We start from the raw sequence: 12,802 nt of genomic DNA, 5'->3' as shown, positions 1-12,802 counted from the left end.
GACAAGGCTTCTTAAGGAAAGGCTTAAATGCTTCATAAATACAAGGAATGAAGAAGCCCGCTAAATCATCAAAACAAGAAGCTTATGGTTGTTTAAACTGCAACCCAAAATGCCTACTCAACCATCATAGCCAGATTTTGCTTCAGCAATTTTAAAAATCAGAGTGGGTTTTCTGAAAGCCACAGTTAAAATCTCTAGTAGAAACAGAGCAACATGAACATGTTGGTTATAGAACTACAATCACTTGTATCCAATTCTGTAATTCAGTGTCACTGCCTTCAAACAGAAACACAAAGCTAGCTGAGTTGACTGTAGAGGTCCTCTATTCATAGCAAAGTAAAATTTCACAGAGTTTTCATTTTAATGTGTGAGAGAAATCAGTCCAGGTGAAAAATGCTTGACAGCCCAGGAGACTAAAGTAACCTATTTTATTCACATAATATGTACTGCATAGGTGGCAGCAATGCAAACTTCCATATATAGCAATACAAATGTGCCTCAATCCTGACCTAAAAGGACCTTTCCACGGGTATGTCTTCACTGCAGAGTTAACTTGGGGGACTGGCACCTGGGTTAACCTAGCCTAGGTATGGGCAGCCATACTGCAAAGCCATACTCAAGTCACTATATCCTCACTGCTACTGCACTCGCCCATGTGTCACCAGGACATCTGGGGGGCAGATTCCATGGTTCTTAGCACTTCTGTAAGTGAGCTTTTCTGTGATTCTTCTACCTAGTGAATTGTGGGAGAACTTGTCTGTGCTTCTGGACATGTCAGGGGAACTGTGTGAAGGGCATCCCAGGACTATCAGCACTTGAGTGGTTTAGTCTGCATTTTCCTTGCAAAATGGACACTTTACTGGCCTGAACGAATGCACCAGCCACACTTTAGCTTATAGACCCACCCGAGTCAGCTAGCCTGGGCTGAAAACACCACTAAACTCAGGTCAGAGTTTTTGTGTGTGAACAGGTGACAGATTAGAAGCAAATCTCAAATAACAGCCGGAGTTAGCTCAGCAGTGAAAACATACTCAAAATGTGAAAGTACACCTCACTCGATGCCCATTCAATTCTTGGCTTCTCTGATCATGAGGTTGTAAGCAAAATAGTGAATTATTTCCAATAGCTATGACAGTTTTTGAGACACTTATCCACTCGAGAAAAAAACCCATAAATAGCCAGCAGTTTTTGGTCACTACTGAACTGGCCTGGAGTTGAAACAGTGAGCTAGAGATGAAAAGCTCTATATTGTATTACCAAACCCTCAGGTTATCAAGAATAATAATGAAGCAACATTCGGTATAGGAACTTTTTCAGCAGGACAACCCTTTTTTATTTTAGAAATTCTGTGGCCATGTATAGATAATCAGCCCCCAAATCCTACTATACATGTGCTATTCGGTTTTAAGTGATTTTTTTATACTTTAGAAAATGTATTCAGCATTACCTTGCATCCAAAGTCTGGCCAAGTATATGAAGACAGTTGACTATTGATGTTGCATCATTTCCTAAACAGGAAGCAAAATGATTCACCAGTTAAAATGAGTTTGCATTAAAGCAATCCTATTTTTGTTAACATTTGTCATTTTCAAAGAAGCAATGACACAGCAGAGGCACACTTCAGCTTCTGCATGATTTTAACAGTCAAGTTAAAAACATGCAGTTTGTTGCATTAACTTTGTTTACACAGACAATAAAGCATCTCTCATCAAATAGCTGAGGCATTCAAAGCATCTCTCCCTCAAACATCTGATGTGAAATTAATTAGAGCTGCAGTGTACTATTTGTATTTCATTTAAGTTGTTGAAATTTTCACTTTAATTGATTCCAGTTTATCTGAGCATTTATTTTCTCTCTCTCAGATAACAAAGGTTATCTGATACTCTCAGTCTGGTGCTGCCTCACTGATACAAGAAACAAGCATTCATATAAGATGACAAAGATGTTAGACCCTGAACAGCTGAAGTGATCTACTCGGGATCTTTGAAATCAGATATATTTTCCTGAAAAGCAACATAAATACTTCTCACAATTCTTGCAGTTCTCCACCTAACACTTTATAATAAGCTTTCTTATGATGAAGTATAAAGCACAAATTCATGCATTGGCATAAATGGATGTCATCCAATGAAATAAGGAGTCTCTTTAGTTAACACCCAGGGCAGAATTTGGCCATACATACATGATCCATATATATTATTTCACTGTTTTACAGTTAATTCCCCCACCTGCTTACAAAGGTGGAATTCTCTCTCGCTTTCCTTTCTACACTTCTAAAATTAGTTGGTCTTCAGTAACCAACAGTCGCGTAGTACACCTCTACCCCGATATAACACTTTCCTTGGGAGCCAAAAAAATCTTACTGCATTATAGGTGAAACCCTGTTATGTTGAACTTGCTTTGATCCGCCGGAATGCGCAGCCCCGCCTCCCTGGAGCACTGCTTTACCACGTTATATCCGAATTCGTGTTATATTGGGTCATGTTATATCAGGGTAGAGGTGTAGTATGTTTTTAAACATTGATTTGGACATACAATGAAAAATTATTTTTTTCAGTGAAATAGAGATTTTCAAAAGGCAGACCATAGAGAAGTAGAGGCAATGGTGGCATTTGGGAGGGCTTCTTTACATTACTCATAATTAAGGATACAATTTACTCACGGAGATCACAGCAATCATGGATTCCATGACTTTACTGGACCTCCGTGACTTCTAGGTTTTCAGGAACAGGAGGCGGGACTGTGCGCCCCTGCCCTGCAACTGGGGCTGGCTGGAACCAAGACCCTACAAGCTCCAGCCCTGCTGCTTCCTCCAGGGGACTGCAGCTGGGGCTGGGAGATGTAGCCAGGGCCGAGGGCCCAATACCTGCGACTTCCACTCAGGGCCGGCTCCAGGCACCAGCCCACCAAGCTTGTGCTTGGGGCGGCACCTGGAGGGGGGCGGCGCGGTGCTCCGGCCGCCGGGGAGAGCGGAGCCCCGGCTGGGCTCTCCGCCCTCCACCGGCACTCTGGCCACCACTCCGCCCTCCCCCCGGCGCTCTGGCCACCGGGGAGAGCGGAGCCGCGGCGGGCTCACGCCCTCCCTCGGCACTCTGGCCGCCGGGGAGAGTGGAGCCGCGGCGGGCTCTCCGCCCTCTACCTGACGCTCTGGCCGCCGGGGAGAGCGGAGCCGCGGCGGGCTCTCCGCCCTCCCTCCGGCACTCTGGCCGCCAGGGAGAGCGGAGCCCCGGCCAGCTCGCTGCCCTCCCCCCGGTGCTCTGGCCGCCGGGGAGAGCGGAGCCGCGGCGGGCTCGCCGCCCTGTTCCCGGCGCTCTGGCCGCCAGCGGAGCCGTGGCAGGCTCGCCGCCCTCCCCCCGGCACTCTGGCCGGTTGGGGAGAGCGGCCTGTGGCCGGGCTCGGTGCCCTCCCCTGCTGCGCTGGGGGGGGGGGGTGTCGGGGGATGGCCGGAGGCTTTTTTGCCTGGGGTGGCAAAAAAGCCAGAGCCGGCCCTGCTTCCACTGGAGGTTGCAGCCAGGGACGTGTGCCACATCCCCGATGCGACCCGGGCTTGGCGGGGGACGTGCGTCCCAGCCCTGATGCATCGTGGACTTGGCGGGGGCCAGGACCATGCGCCCCAGCCCCACAGCTTCTGCCAGCTGCAGCTGGGACATGCGACCCAACCTCACGGTGTCCGAGGCTTGGCGGGGCTGCAGCTGGGCCATGCACCCTAGTCCCATGACATTCCAGGCTTGGCGGGGTTGCAGCCGGAGCAGTGCACCCTAGCTCCGCGGCTTTCGCCAGGGGCTGCAGCTGGGAGCGCATGCTCCCTTTGCAGCTTCCCAGTGTCATGTGTCTCCCCCCACTATGGCAAAGGCTTGGCGGGGGCTGCATTGGGAGTCGCTCACCCCTGCTGGGGCTCAGCCTGTCAGTCGTCCTCCCGCCCCCCAATGGGGCTCCATTCCTCCCCCCTACCTAGCCCTGCCCCCTGTTATTTGTAGTAAAGTAACGGACAAGTCACGGGCTCCATGAATTTTTGTTTACTGCCTGTGACCTGTTTGTGATATTTACTAAAAATAACCATGAAAAAAATCTTAGCCTTACTCATAATCTCACAGTCTCTTATTTACATTCACAGGAAGAGTCATGTGCTTTGTCAGGGTCAGCTAGACTATATAGTGAGGGTCAGTAGGGTGGAGCCAGCAAATAGTCTAAACATGCTGAAAACTAGCCAATTTTTAGAACTACCCCCACAGGAGATGTGTGTGCGTGCTTTCTTTCTGATAGTAAAAATAGGATAAACCTTCACTGGGACATATAAGACTTATACTGAAGTAATATTAAAAGATTGAGAAACTAAACAAAGTTTAAAAATTCTAAATTAAGGCCCTGATCCTGAAAAAAAAACTTATTAACAGGATTAATTTAGCTTCAGTGGGACCATTCACATGCACAAGTCTTTGCAGGAACTGAGACTTGGGAAGAAAAGCCAACCTTAATTCACTACTCTTCATTTAGTTATTGTAATATAATCACAATCCATTTGGAAACCTCTGCCCCACATGTATTAAACATGTTTAGATGACAACAGTAGTTGGAACACTGATGATCTATCTACACTAGCACTTCCACTGTTCCTACTACTGGTGGGGCCGTATATTTCTGAGTAAGACATCTAGTGTAGATATAGTCCATGATAGCTATATTTTTGGAACAGAAAAGAGTGACTTTAAAAAAAGAAAAATAAAAAGAAAGAAAGCTTAGTAATTGTGGAGAGAACTAAAAATCACAAGATCCGTATCTTTTTGACATCTATACATTTTCCTATTCCTAATGGTAAGCAGAACATATTTTTGGAAGGTTGTGGTGTATGTGCTTCAGTTCCACTCCTATAACCGTCCTCATGCAAATTAGCACAGCAGCAACTGAAGGGTACAGCCTTCCTCCACAACTATGTTTTCCCAAATAGACCATAGCATCACCAATGTCTACTGATTTTTTAACTTCAAATAGTTGAGATATTTGGAAAAGCATCTGAAGTTCAGATCCTTATATGAACCTCTTTGGTCTGGAAATGTGCCTGGAAATTTTGCAAGAATGAGGTCCATTATGAAATTTCCAGTACTTCCTTATTTTGTTTTGCCTGGAAAAATTGTGAGAAGAAACTTTCATGAGGTATTTTCAAAGCCCTGGTTCTGATTCTGGGTGTAGCCAAAGAAAATTGAATTGTTAATACTGTAAAGAGCAAACTAAACATTTTTGAACTTCACATAGATGTTTTGTTTGGACCTAATTTGGAGAAAAGTATTCAAAATACCTCAGTCCTTATTACACTCAAAGTTATAGTAAAACTATTGCCAGTCATTGGGAGACCCATTACAAATTAGAGAATTTTGTGAATTAGCATGTATGCTCCTTTCCTCCTGGATTGTCTGCCCTAGATATGTCAGCAAAAATTATGCTCTTACTCATATAGGTGAATTTGGCCCAACATCTTCACGGCACTATTTGCTTCTCAAACATAAGAGCAGCGACAGTGAGAATTCTGGGCTTTGCACTTCTTTAGACTTAGAGCATTTAGTTGTTTCCACTGTGTTTTCAACACACAAAAGCACAAAAAAACAATTGGCATGCCCTCACTTTTAATTTATGTATATATGCCACTAAATTAATAAAGACCAGACCAATCTTTTTTATTTCAAAATGTGTGGAAACTATTTTGTTTCTATGCTGAGACCAGACCACATACCAAGTTATAAATACCTGAAATTAGGAGTTTCTAATTAAGTGAATTCTACTGATGCCACAAAAAGTTCTTCAGCAGTAACACAGCTGTGGCAGGTCTGCCCAAACAGACCTGTCGCCAGAGCACAGTACTAGAGCCTAATGCAGAACACATTCTTCTAATCCGTAACATAGCCTTTCCATTATAAAACACTTTAAAACAACAGGGTACAAATCAAGGCTCAGAAACCACTATACCTTAAAGGACTTATATACATAAGTAACTGCTAAAAGAACAATAAAAATTTCAAGTACAAAAACATTGTCATTAAAAGAGTTCAGGCTAAAAACATGCTAGAAGCTAGTGTGATCACTATGTATCTGAATGGTTGTTCAACCCTGGGCTACAATCACAACAGATCTCATAAGCAAAATAATTGGGTTTAATCAGCACTTGGATGGGAGACTTTGAGGAAAAAATCCTAGATACTTCAGGAACTGATGTTGGTGATTAAATTCAGTGTTAACACCCTGCACTCAAAATCCCCTGGATACTCATTTCCAGGATGCCTTAATGGAGGGACTTCTACTAGTTCCGAGGAAGTGGTGAACAATCAGGCAGAAACAGCATCCCCCCCCACTTTATATCACCACAGAGTGTTCCTCCTGAGTAATATCCTCTCTGTTCATGAAAGTGAATGGGATAAATCCGGTCAGCTAGCTGTATGGCTAACATTTGTTTCAGACTGTATGTCACTTTGTCATCAATAGTGAGAATAAAGAATTGGGCTGATAGACTGATACCTCTGAAAATAAAAAGATAGCATCTCATACCAGAGTTAAACAATATTGAAAAGTAAATTAAACTATTCATAGAAATGTTCTTTTTAAATGAGGAAAATATAATTTCAAAGGCTCATTCCACCGCAAATAATTTGTGAAAAATTCAACCCATTAATAATAATGAAAGTACATAAATGTACTCTCCTGAGTGCACAAATACAGCTCTCAAACTGTAAATTATCATTGTTAAACCTCAGTTACCCAATAATCAGCATATAATAATTCCATGCTGAAGAATAACCTTAACAAAAATATTACTAATTGTGACACTGGCAGACCAGCCAACCTGTATATAACCCATAACAACTTAACTAGGCATTACAATTGTATCAGGATAATTCACTTGTATGTGAATTTCGACGAGACTACTAGACCAGCAATCGTTAACCCATTCATTTGCAGTAATAGAAATCAAGGGTAGATGCTATCCTGTTAGAAGTTTAACAATATAACCAAATTAGCTTGTAGATGCTTATTCTTTTCATGTCTTAATTGCCTTTACATTATGTATGCAACTGTGTTCAGTAGACCTTAAGATCAAAAAGATGTGAGACACTGCATGAAATTAACAATATTACATATATTGTCTTCATCTTATTTATCCATGATATAATCTCTGATCGGCATTCGCTTTACATTCATCAGTATAACTAGATTACCTGTGTATGCATAGTAAATAGAATGTTAACTTCAAGTGATGGGACAGTGTGTGCTCAACAAAGAAGAATTCTCAGTCACATGCTGTGCTCAAAGCACTTGAAAAACCTGCTTCAACTATAAAGAGAAACCTCCAGCCTGATCCTTTCATCTCTAGTCTGCTCAATTTTGAACAGGGAAAATTTAATCCGTGGGACTGAGATTTTCCAAGTAGTTACATGGAATACTCTGGAAAAGGCATGGAAAGACTCTAGCAGACTCTACATCTACGCTGCATTTGGATTCTAACCTTTTAGGATAATTCCAAAGAGACTTTTGCAAGCCAGCAGATAGATCAGAATCACAACAGTGATGTTATATGAACACTGAAAATCACTTGTATGTATATGATTCCTTAACCTTTTAATAACGCCCTTCTTTTCTTTTATTAATAAATCTTTAGCTAGTTTACAAAGGATTGGCTGCCAGCGTGCTATTTGGGTAAGATTTTAAGTATATATTGACCTGAGGGTAAGTGTATGATCCTTTGGGATTGGTAGAACTTTAAGTATGATTAATAGAGTTTTCAGTAACCTACCACTATATTAGACTAGACTGAAATGCCTAACGGGGACTGTGTTTGGCTTCTTGTTAACCAGTGTGGTACTGCAGAAGCTCTTTGGTGAATCTAATTATAGAATAAAACACCACTTTGGGGGACTGTCTGTCCTATTTCTTGCAGTCTGCCCTGAGTGTGGCATTCTCAGTGTGGTCCATCCAGGCACCCAGTCACAGTAATCCAGTATGGTTAACACATTTCAGGGTCTTCTGTCTGGCAAACCATCATGCTTAGCTTCTGATTTTGTGTGGCCCTTTACACAGAATTAAGGCCACACAGCTTTTACAAATGTCTTTCCTTTTACTATACACAATATACTAATCTATCTTTGGGAGTAGTGTACAGATCCCATAACACTCATAAGAACGGCCATACTGGGTCAGACCAATGGGCCATCTAGCCCAGTATCTTGTCTTCAGACAATGGCTGGTGCCAGATGCTTTGGAGGGAGTGAACAGAACAGGGCAATTTATCGAGTGCTCCATTCCCTGCTGTCCAGTCCCAGCTTCTAGCAGTTGGAGGTTCAGGAACAGCACTACCGCACATGTAGTTAATGTCTAGCCAGTAGCAAGTCCCATACTGCGGCTACAATTAAACTTGTTTTGTTCATTCAAACACACATTCCAAAACACATAAGAAGCAAAGTAAATTCCTAGGACCTGACTGTATCCCCTAGATCTGCATGTGGAGGATTCACCCTCATGTGGAGCTCTTCCTCTTCCAGACAGGTCTTGTCTTCACTAGAAAAAAACGTGAGTTCTTAACTAAAGTTAGCTAACGTAAATTTTAGTGAAGAGAAGGCAGTTTGTCGTTTTCTCATGAGTTAGCAGTTCAAGGTCACACTCTAGACTCCTCCAGTCTTTAATTCAACCTGCTAACAGACATGAAAACTACAAAGTGCCCTGTATAGTCATGAGGATTTTACTTTGTGGTAGTTATCATATGTTAGCTAACGCAGATTAAGAACCAACTGTTCTTCCTAAGGAAGATGCACCCACAGTAGTTAGGCTCAGCTGCTTCTGTGGCACCTATACCCTTCATCACATAGATCCAGCAAAGCCCCCTCCACAGAATCCAAGAATGGATACTGGCTGGGCTGGGATGTACAATGCAAACTGTCCTCCGTCTAGCAACACAGACCTTATATGAAGTTCACAATCTCAGTTTTTGCAGTTTGCCCATTATCAATCCTAAAAAAATAATCCAAGAGATTAATCCATGAAAAACTATTCCTGAAAATATTTCCCCAAAATCTCAAATAATATAATACTGAGCTGGATAATCTGTCAAATCATGCTAACTGTCACTGACTTGGTAGGCACCAAAATAAACCAATAGAGGTTGTAACATTTTGTGGAAAAGCAGCCTACCATACATGAAGAGCAGTTGTGTGACATACTTTACACTTTACTGACATTATGCCACAAAAAGCTGAAACAATTTCCCACATTTCGGGCAAGTAATTTCATTTCTCTCATGGTCTTGTAAAATGATTAACAGATGAACTATATCCACTTTGCTTATCCCAGAAGTCTGAAAGTTCAAAACATGATGCCAAATTACTTTCCATATATTTTTTTTATCTTACTGATTACAAGAAGGGTTTATAAACTTTTGGAATATCACAGTGCTGCAGCAAACAGGTATTTTCCCTTCAGATAGAAAGGAATATATGGGAACTGGGTTAGAACTGTATTTTTTAAATCAAACTGGAATCATCCAGATAATTATCCAAATGGATAATGATGGATGCTGAAGTCCCCACTGCTCCTATTACAGAAGATATGGACATAGGGCCATATTTTCAGCTAGCCTTCCATCAGCATGACGTTAGAAAAGGCTGCAGAGAGTGAATGACTGTACCTTGGGTCTAGAATAGACAATTAAGTGATTTTCACCAGGCAGAAATTAAGGATGCACCCCACCACTTTTATAATCAAGTGATGTCTGAAACATGATAGACATGCAGATCTAGAGTTAAGCACAAGTATGGAAGAATTCCATGGAATATCAGCTAAGCATTTCAGCCCACAACAGACTTTGCTTTAGTGACTTTCAGAGATAAAAAATGTGTAAATGCTAATCTGTTTTGACTTTAGCAGGCCAGTACTGAATAGGTATAAAGCAACAAATACTTTTATAATGATCTTGTTTGAATTCTGTTTCTTGTTAGGACAATGAGCCTGGGAATCAATCTCCTCTTAATCAGATTTACACACACTTCTTTTTTATTACTACAAAAGCTGTTTACTCCATCTAAAAACTTCTGTGTTCTAACAACCTAAAGAATCATTAGTAGCCCATGAAGACCATGCATTCAGCCATGCAGCCATGCAACATGCAACAAGGCAGTACATAACACAACGCAAAAATGGCAAAGAAAACCAAGTGATGGCCATGCTAGTATTTGTCAAGGGTCTCCTTACCAAACAGTGAAATCCTATGCCTGACAAGAACTCCAAGTTTGCAGAACAGGCTGAAGACAAAAGAAAAATAAAGAGAAGAAGGGGGGAAAAGAAAAAAAAAAGGAGAAGAAAGAAAAATAACAGCTGATATATGAGCAGGAAAAAGCAACATGATGTCACGCAGAAATTCTCTGAGCAGAATGTGGGACTGAGAGTACTAAAGAAAGAGATTTAAAGTGCATATCCTTAACAAACATGGTTAAATAAGCACATATTCTAATTAAAGAAACAAAAAACTGAAAGCAAAGCTAAGTAATATAAAAGCGTTCTATATGAAAAACCACAAGGAAATAATTATTGAAGTGTTACAAAATAAAATGCAGTCAGTGGGCTATTCAGAATATCATTGAAAATTTGGGGGGAAATGTAAGGAAGTCAGATTAATTGAAATGTCTGATGGTAAAGGTTTAATTAGTCCAATTTGGATCTCATCATATTTAATATATTAGATAATTAAAAAGAAATCTTGTCCATTAAAACATTTAACTTAAATGATTTAAAATTGGAAATAAATAAACAATAGTTTAAGTGGTTAAATCAAACAAAGTATGGATATAACCAATGGTTTTGTTTAACGTGTTTAAATTCATTTTAGCACTGATGTAAGGTGCCCAATTGAGAGCAATGGATAATGAAGTTTTATGTTTATTCATAGACAAGGGAACAGCAGTGCAAGCTTCCCCAAACTGCCCCCCAACCATTGACTCAAGCTTCATCTCAATCTCCACAGAGAGAGTAGTTCACTCTTCATGGCCCAATTCAGTCCTTTGCATCGCATAGGAGAGCATCACTCAGGGTGTATATTGGTGTTTACTGTGGTGTCATTTTCTGCGGCAAGGACCTTAATCCATTGGAAACTGTATTAAGAATATCATCTCCTTTTACTTCGACCACCAGCATCCTGGGCCTAATTCCAACCAGTGATGTCAAAGGGAAAGACATTATATGTCCCATTATCAAGCCCCTGACCCTCTAGTCCACCATGAAAAGTTTTTCAAAAGTATGTTTTCATATATAATTCATTTTGATTTAAACAGTAACACATTAAATAGAGGTCAATCTATTTCTCCTGTCAGTATATGAGCACAACACTCATCAACATGAGTAGAAGCTGTGCTCACATAGTTGAGGGTGGAATTGAGCTCATGAAGCATGTGTAGCATGCCTAGTAGAACCCATCTGGCAACAAAGCCAAGGGCCCGATACTTGGGCTCATATCCAGAATCGATCCTACTAAATTGCAGTACTAAGAGGAGCTGCTTTGCTAAGTGGGCTGGTCTTAACAGAGAAGACATTAAATCAAAGCCCATTACGTCAGACTCTAGTCACTAATGAGGTGGAAGTTAATAATTCCATTGTACTTTATATAAAATGCTGGGGATAACCTCAATGTCTTGACCCACATGCACTCAAGTAATACATCAAGATTTAATGTCCAAGGCCGCGTGTGTTTGCTGAGCACCAAGTGGTTGTTGGATTTGCCTGCACAATCACTACATTGCCATTATCAATTCAAAACTCGTCTACTTTACTGCCAAAAAGAAAATGTAGGCTTTGTTGGGTGTTTCAAAAGACAAACTGTCTTTCCATCCTGGGAAAAACCTACATGAAGCCAGGGTCTAAAGGAAACTGAAAACAATTAAGAAATAAAAAAACAGCTTTGGTGAATCTCATACCCCTTCCTAAGCTCAATATTGAAATTAAACCTTCCCTTCTTGAGTTTTACCCTGCCTTTCTCAAAGCCCCTGAAATCTTCGACAGCCAGTAGGATGGTTCATAGCAGAGGACTGTAAGATGGAGTTTCTATAGCCCTTGAACATTTAGCATCAAGAATTAATTTTGCAGGCTAGTAATGGATGGTTGGTCAGGTGTGTTACGGTGTCTTTTAAATTCCTTAAAGAACTCCAGACAAAGCAATGTTAGAAACAAGATGTCAGACTAAATGGGCCATTAGTTTGCTCTAATATGCCAACTATTATGAGTTATGTCCAATAAGGCTACCAGAGAATAGCCCTTGTGTAAACATGGCAGCCCTCTGTATCTGTGTCACCTACTTGTGTTTGTGTGTGTTACAGCCTTCCCTCTGTGCTGTCCTGCAGAGATCATCAATCTGTGAAAGCCCTACCTAGTGAGCTTGTGCTCAAACTGTAGCAACTCATGCTTGCAGCTCTGGAGAGCCCCAGTTCGTTCTCTGGCATCAGCCAAGATGGTGGCTGGATATGCTGACTGATTCCTGCTGACGCATTGTGACTGGTGTGACTTTTTAACTCCACCCTTAGTTTAGATCAGCAATCCCCAAACTTTTGAGGGTCAGACCCACCCTTACCCCGTCCACACCCTGGGGTGGGAGGAGGCAGACAGAGGTAAGGGGGCTGCAGCCAGGTACGGCTCCACTCCCGGCCTCACCCCAGCCTTAGCCTCGGGCCAGGAACTGAGCCATGGCTAGCGGCTGAGGGCTGGTGAGGGGATGGGAGCAGAGCCACACTGAGTCTGGGGATGGGGCCAGGCACAGGGCCGGGAGCCAGGAACACAGGTGTGG

At 41.8% G+C, this 12,802-nt stretch overlaps 1 protein-coding gene across 22 annotated transcripts in view; it reads right to left on the bottom strand.

The window, feature by feature from the left end:
* The window catches only part of RYR2 (ryanodine receptor 2), a 722,683-nt gene that overhangs the window by 163,809 nt on the left and 546,072 nt on the right, over positions 1-12,802 (bottom strand). For all 22 annotated transcript variants that reach the window (XR_010599784.1, XM_065589065.1, XM_065589068.1 and 19 more), the window contains 2 exons: positions 10,225-10,274; positions 1,448-1,508 (listed from right to left, as the gene is read on the bottom strand). Coding sequence is in view for 21 of the 22 variants with exons in the window: in XM_065589065.1 (XP_065445137.1) it covers positions 1,448-1,508; positions 10,225-10,274 (111 nt within the window). In the remaining variant the exon portion in view is untranslated. The remainder of the gene's footprint in view (positions 1-1,447; positions 1,509-10,224; positions 10,275-12,802) is intronic.

Source organism: Chrysemys picta, chromosome 3 (assembly GCF_011386835.1).
Source record: "Chrysemys picta bellii isolate R12L10 chromosome 3, ASM1138683v2, whole genome shotgun sequence".
Lineage (NCBI taxonomy): Eukaryota > Metazoa > Chordata > Testudines > Emydidae > Chrysemys > Chrysemys picta.
The sequence above is the reverse complement of the archived record's forward strand: the minus strand, read 5'-3'. Positions and strand labels throughout refer to the sequence as shown.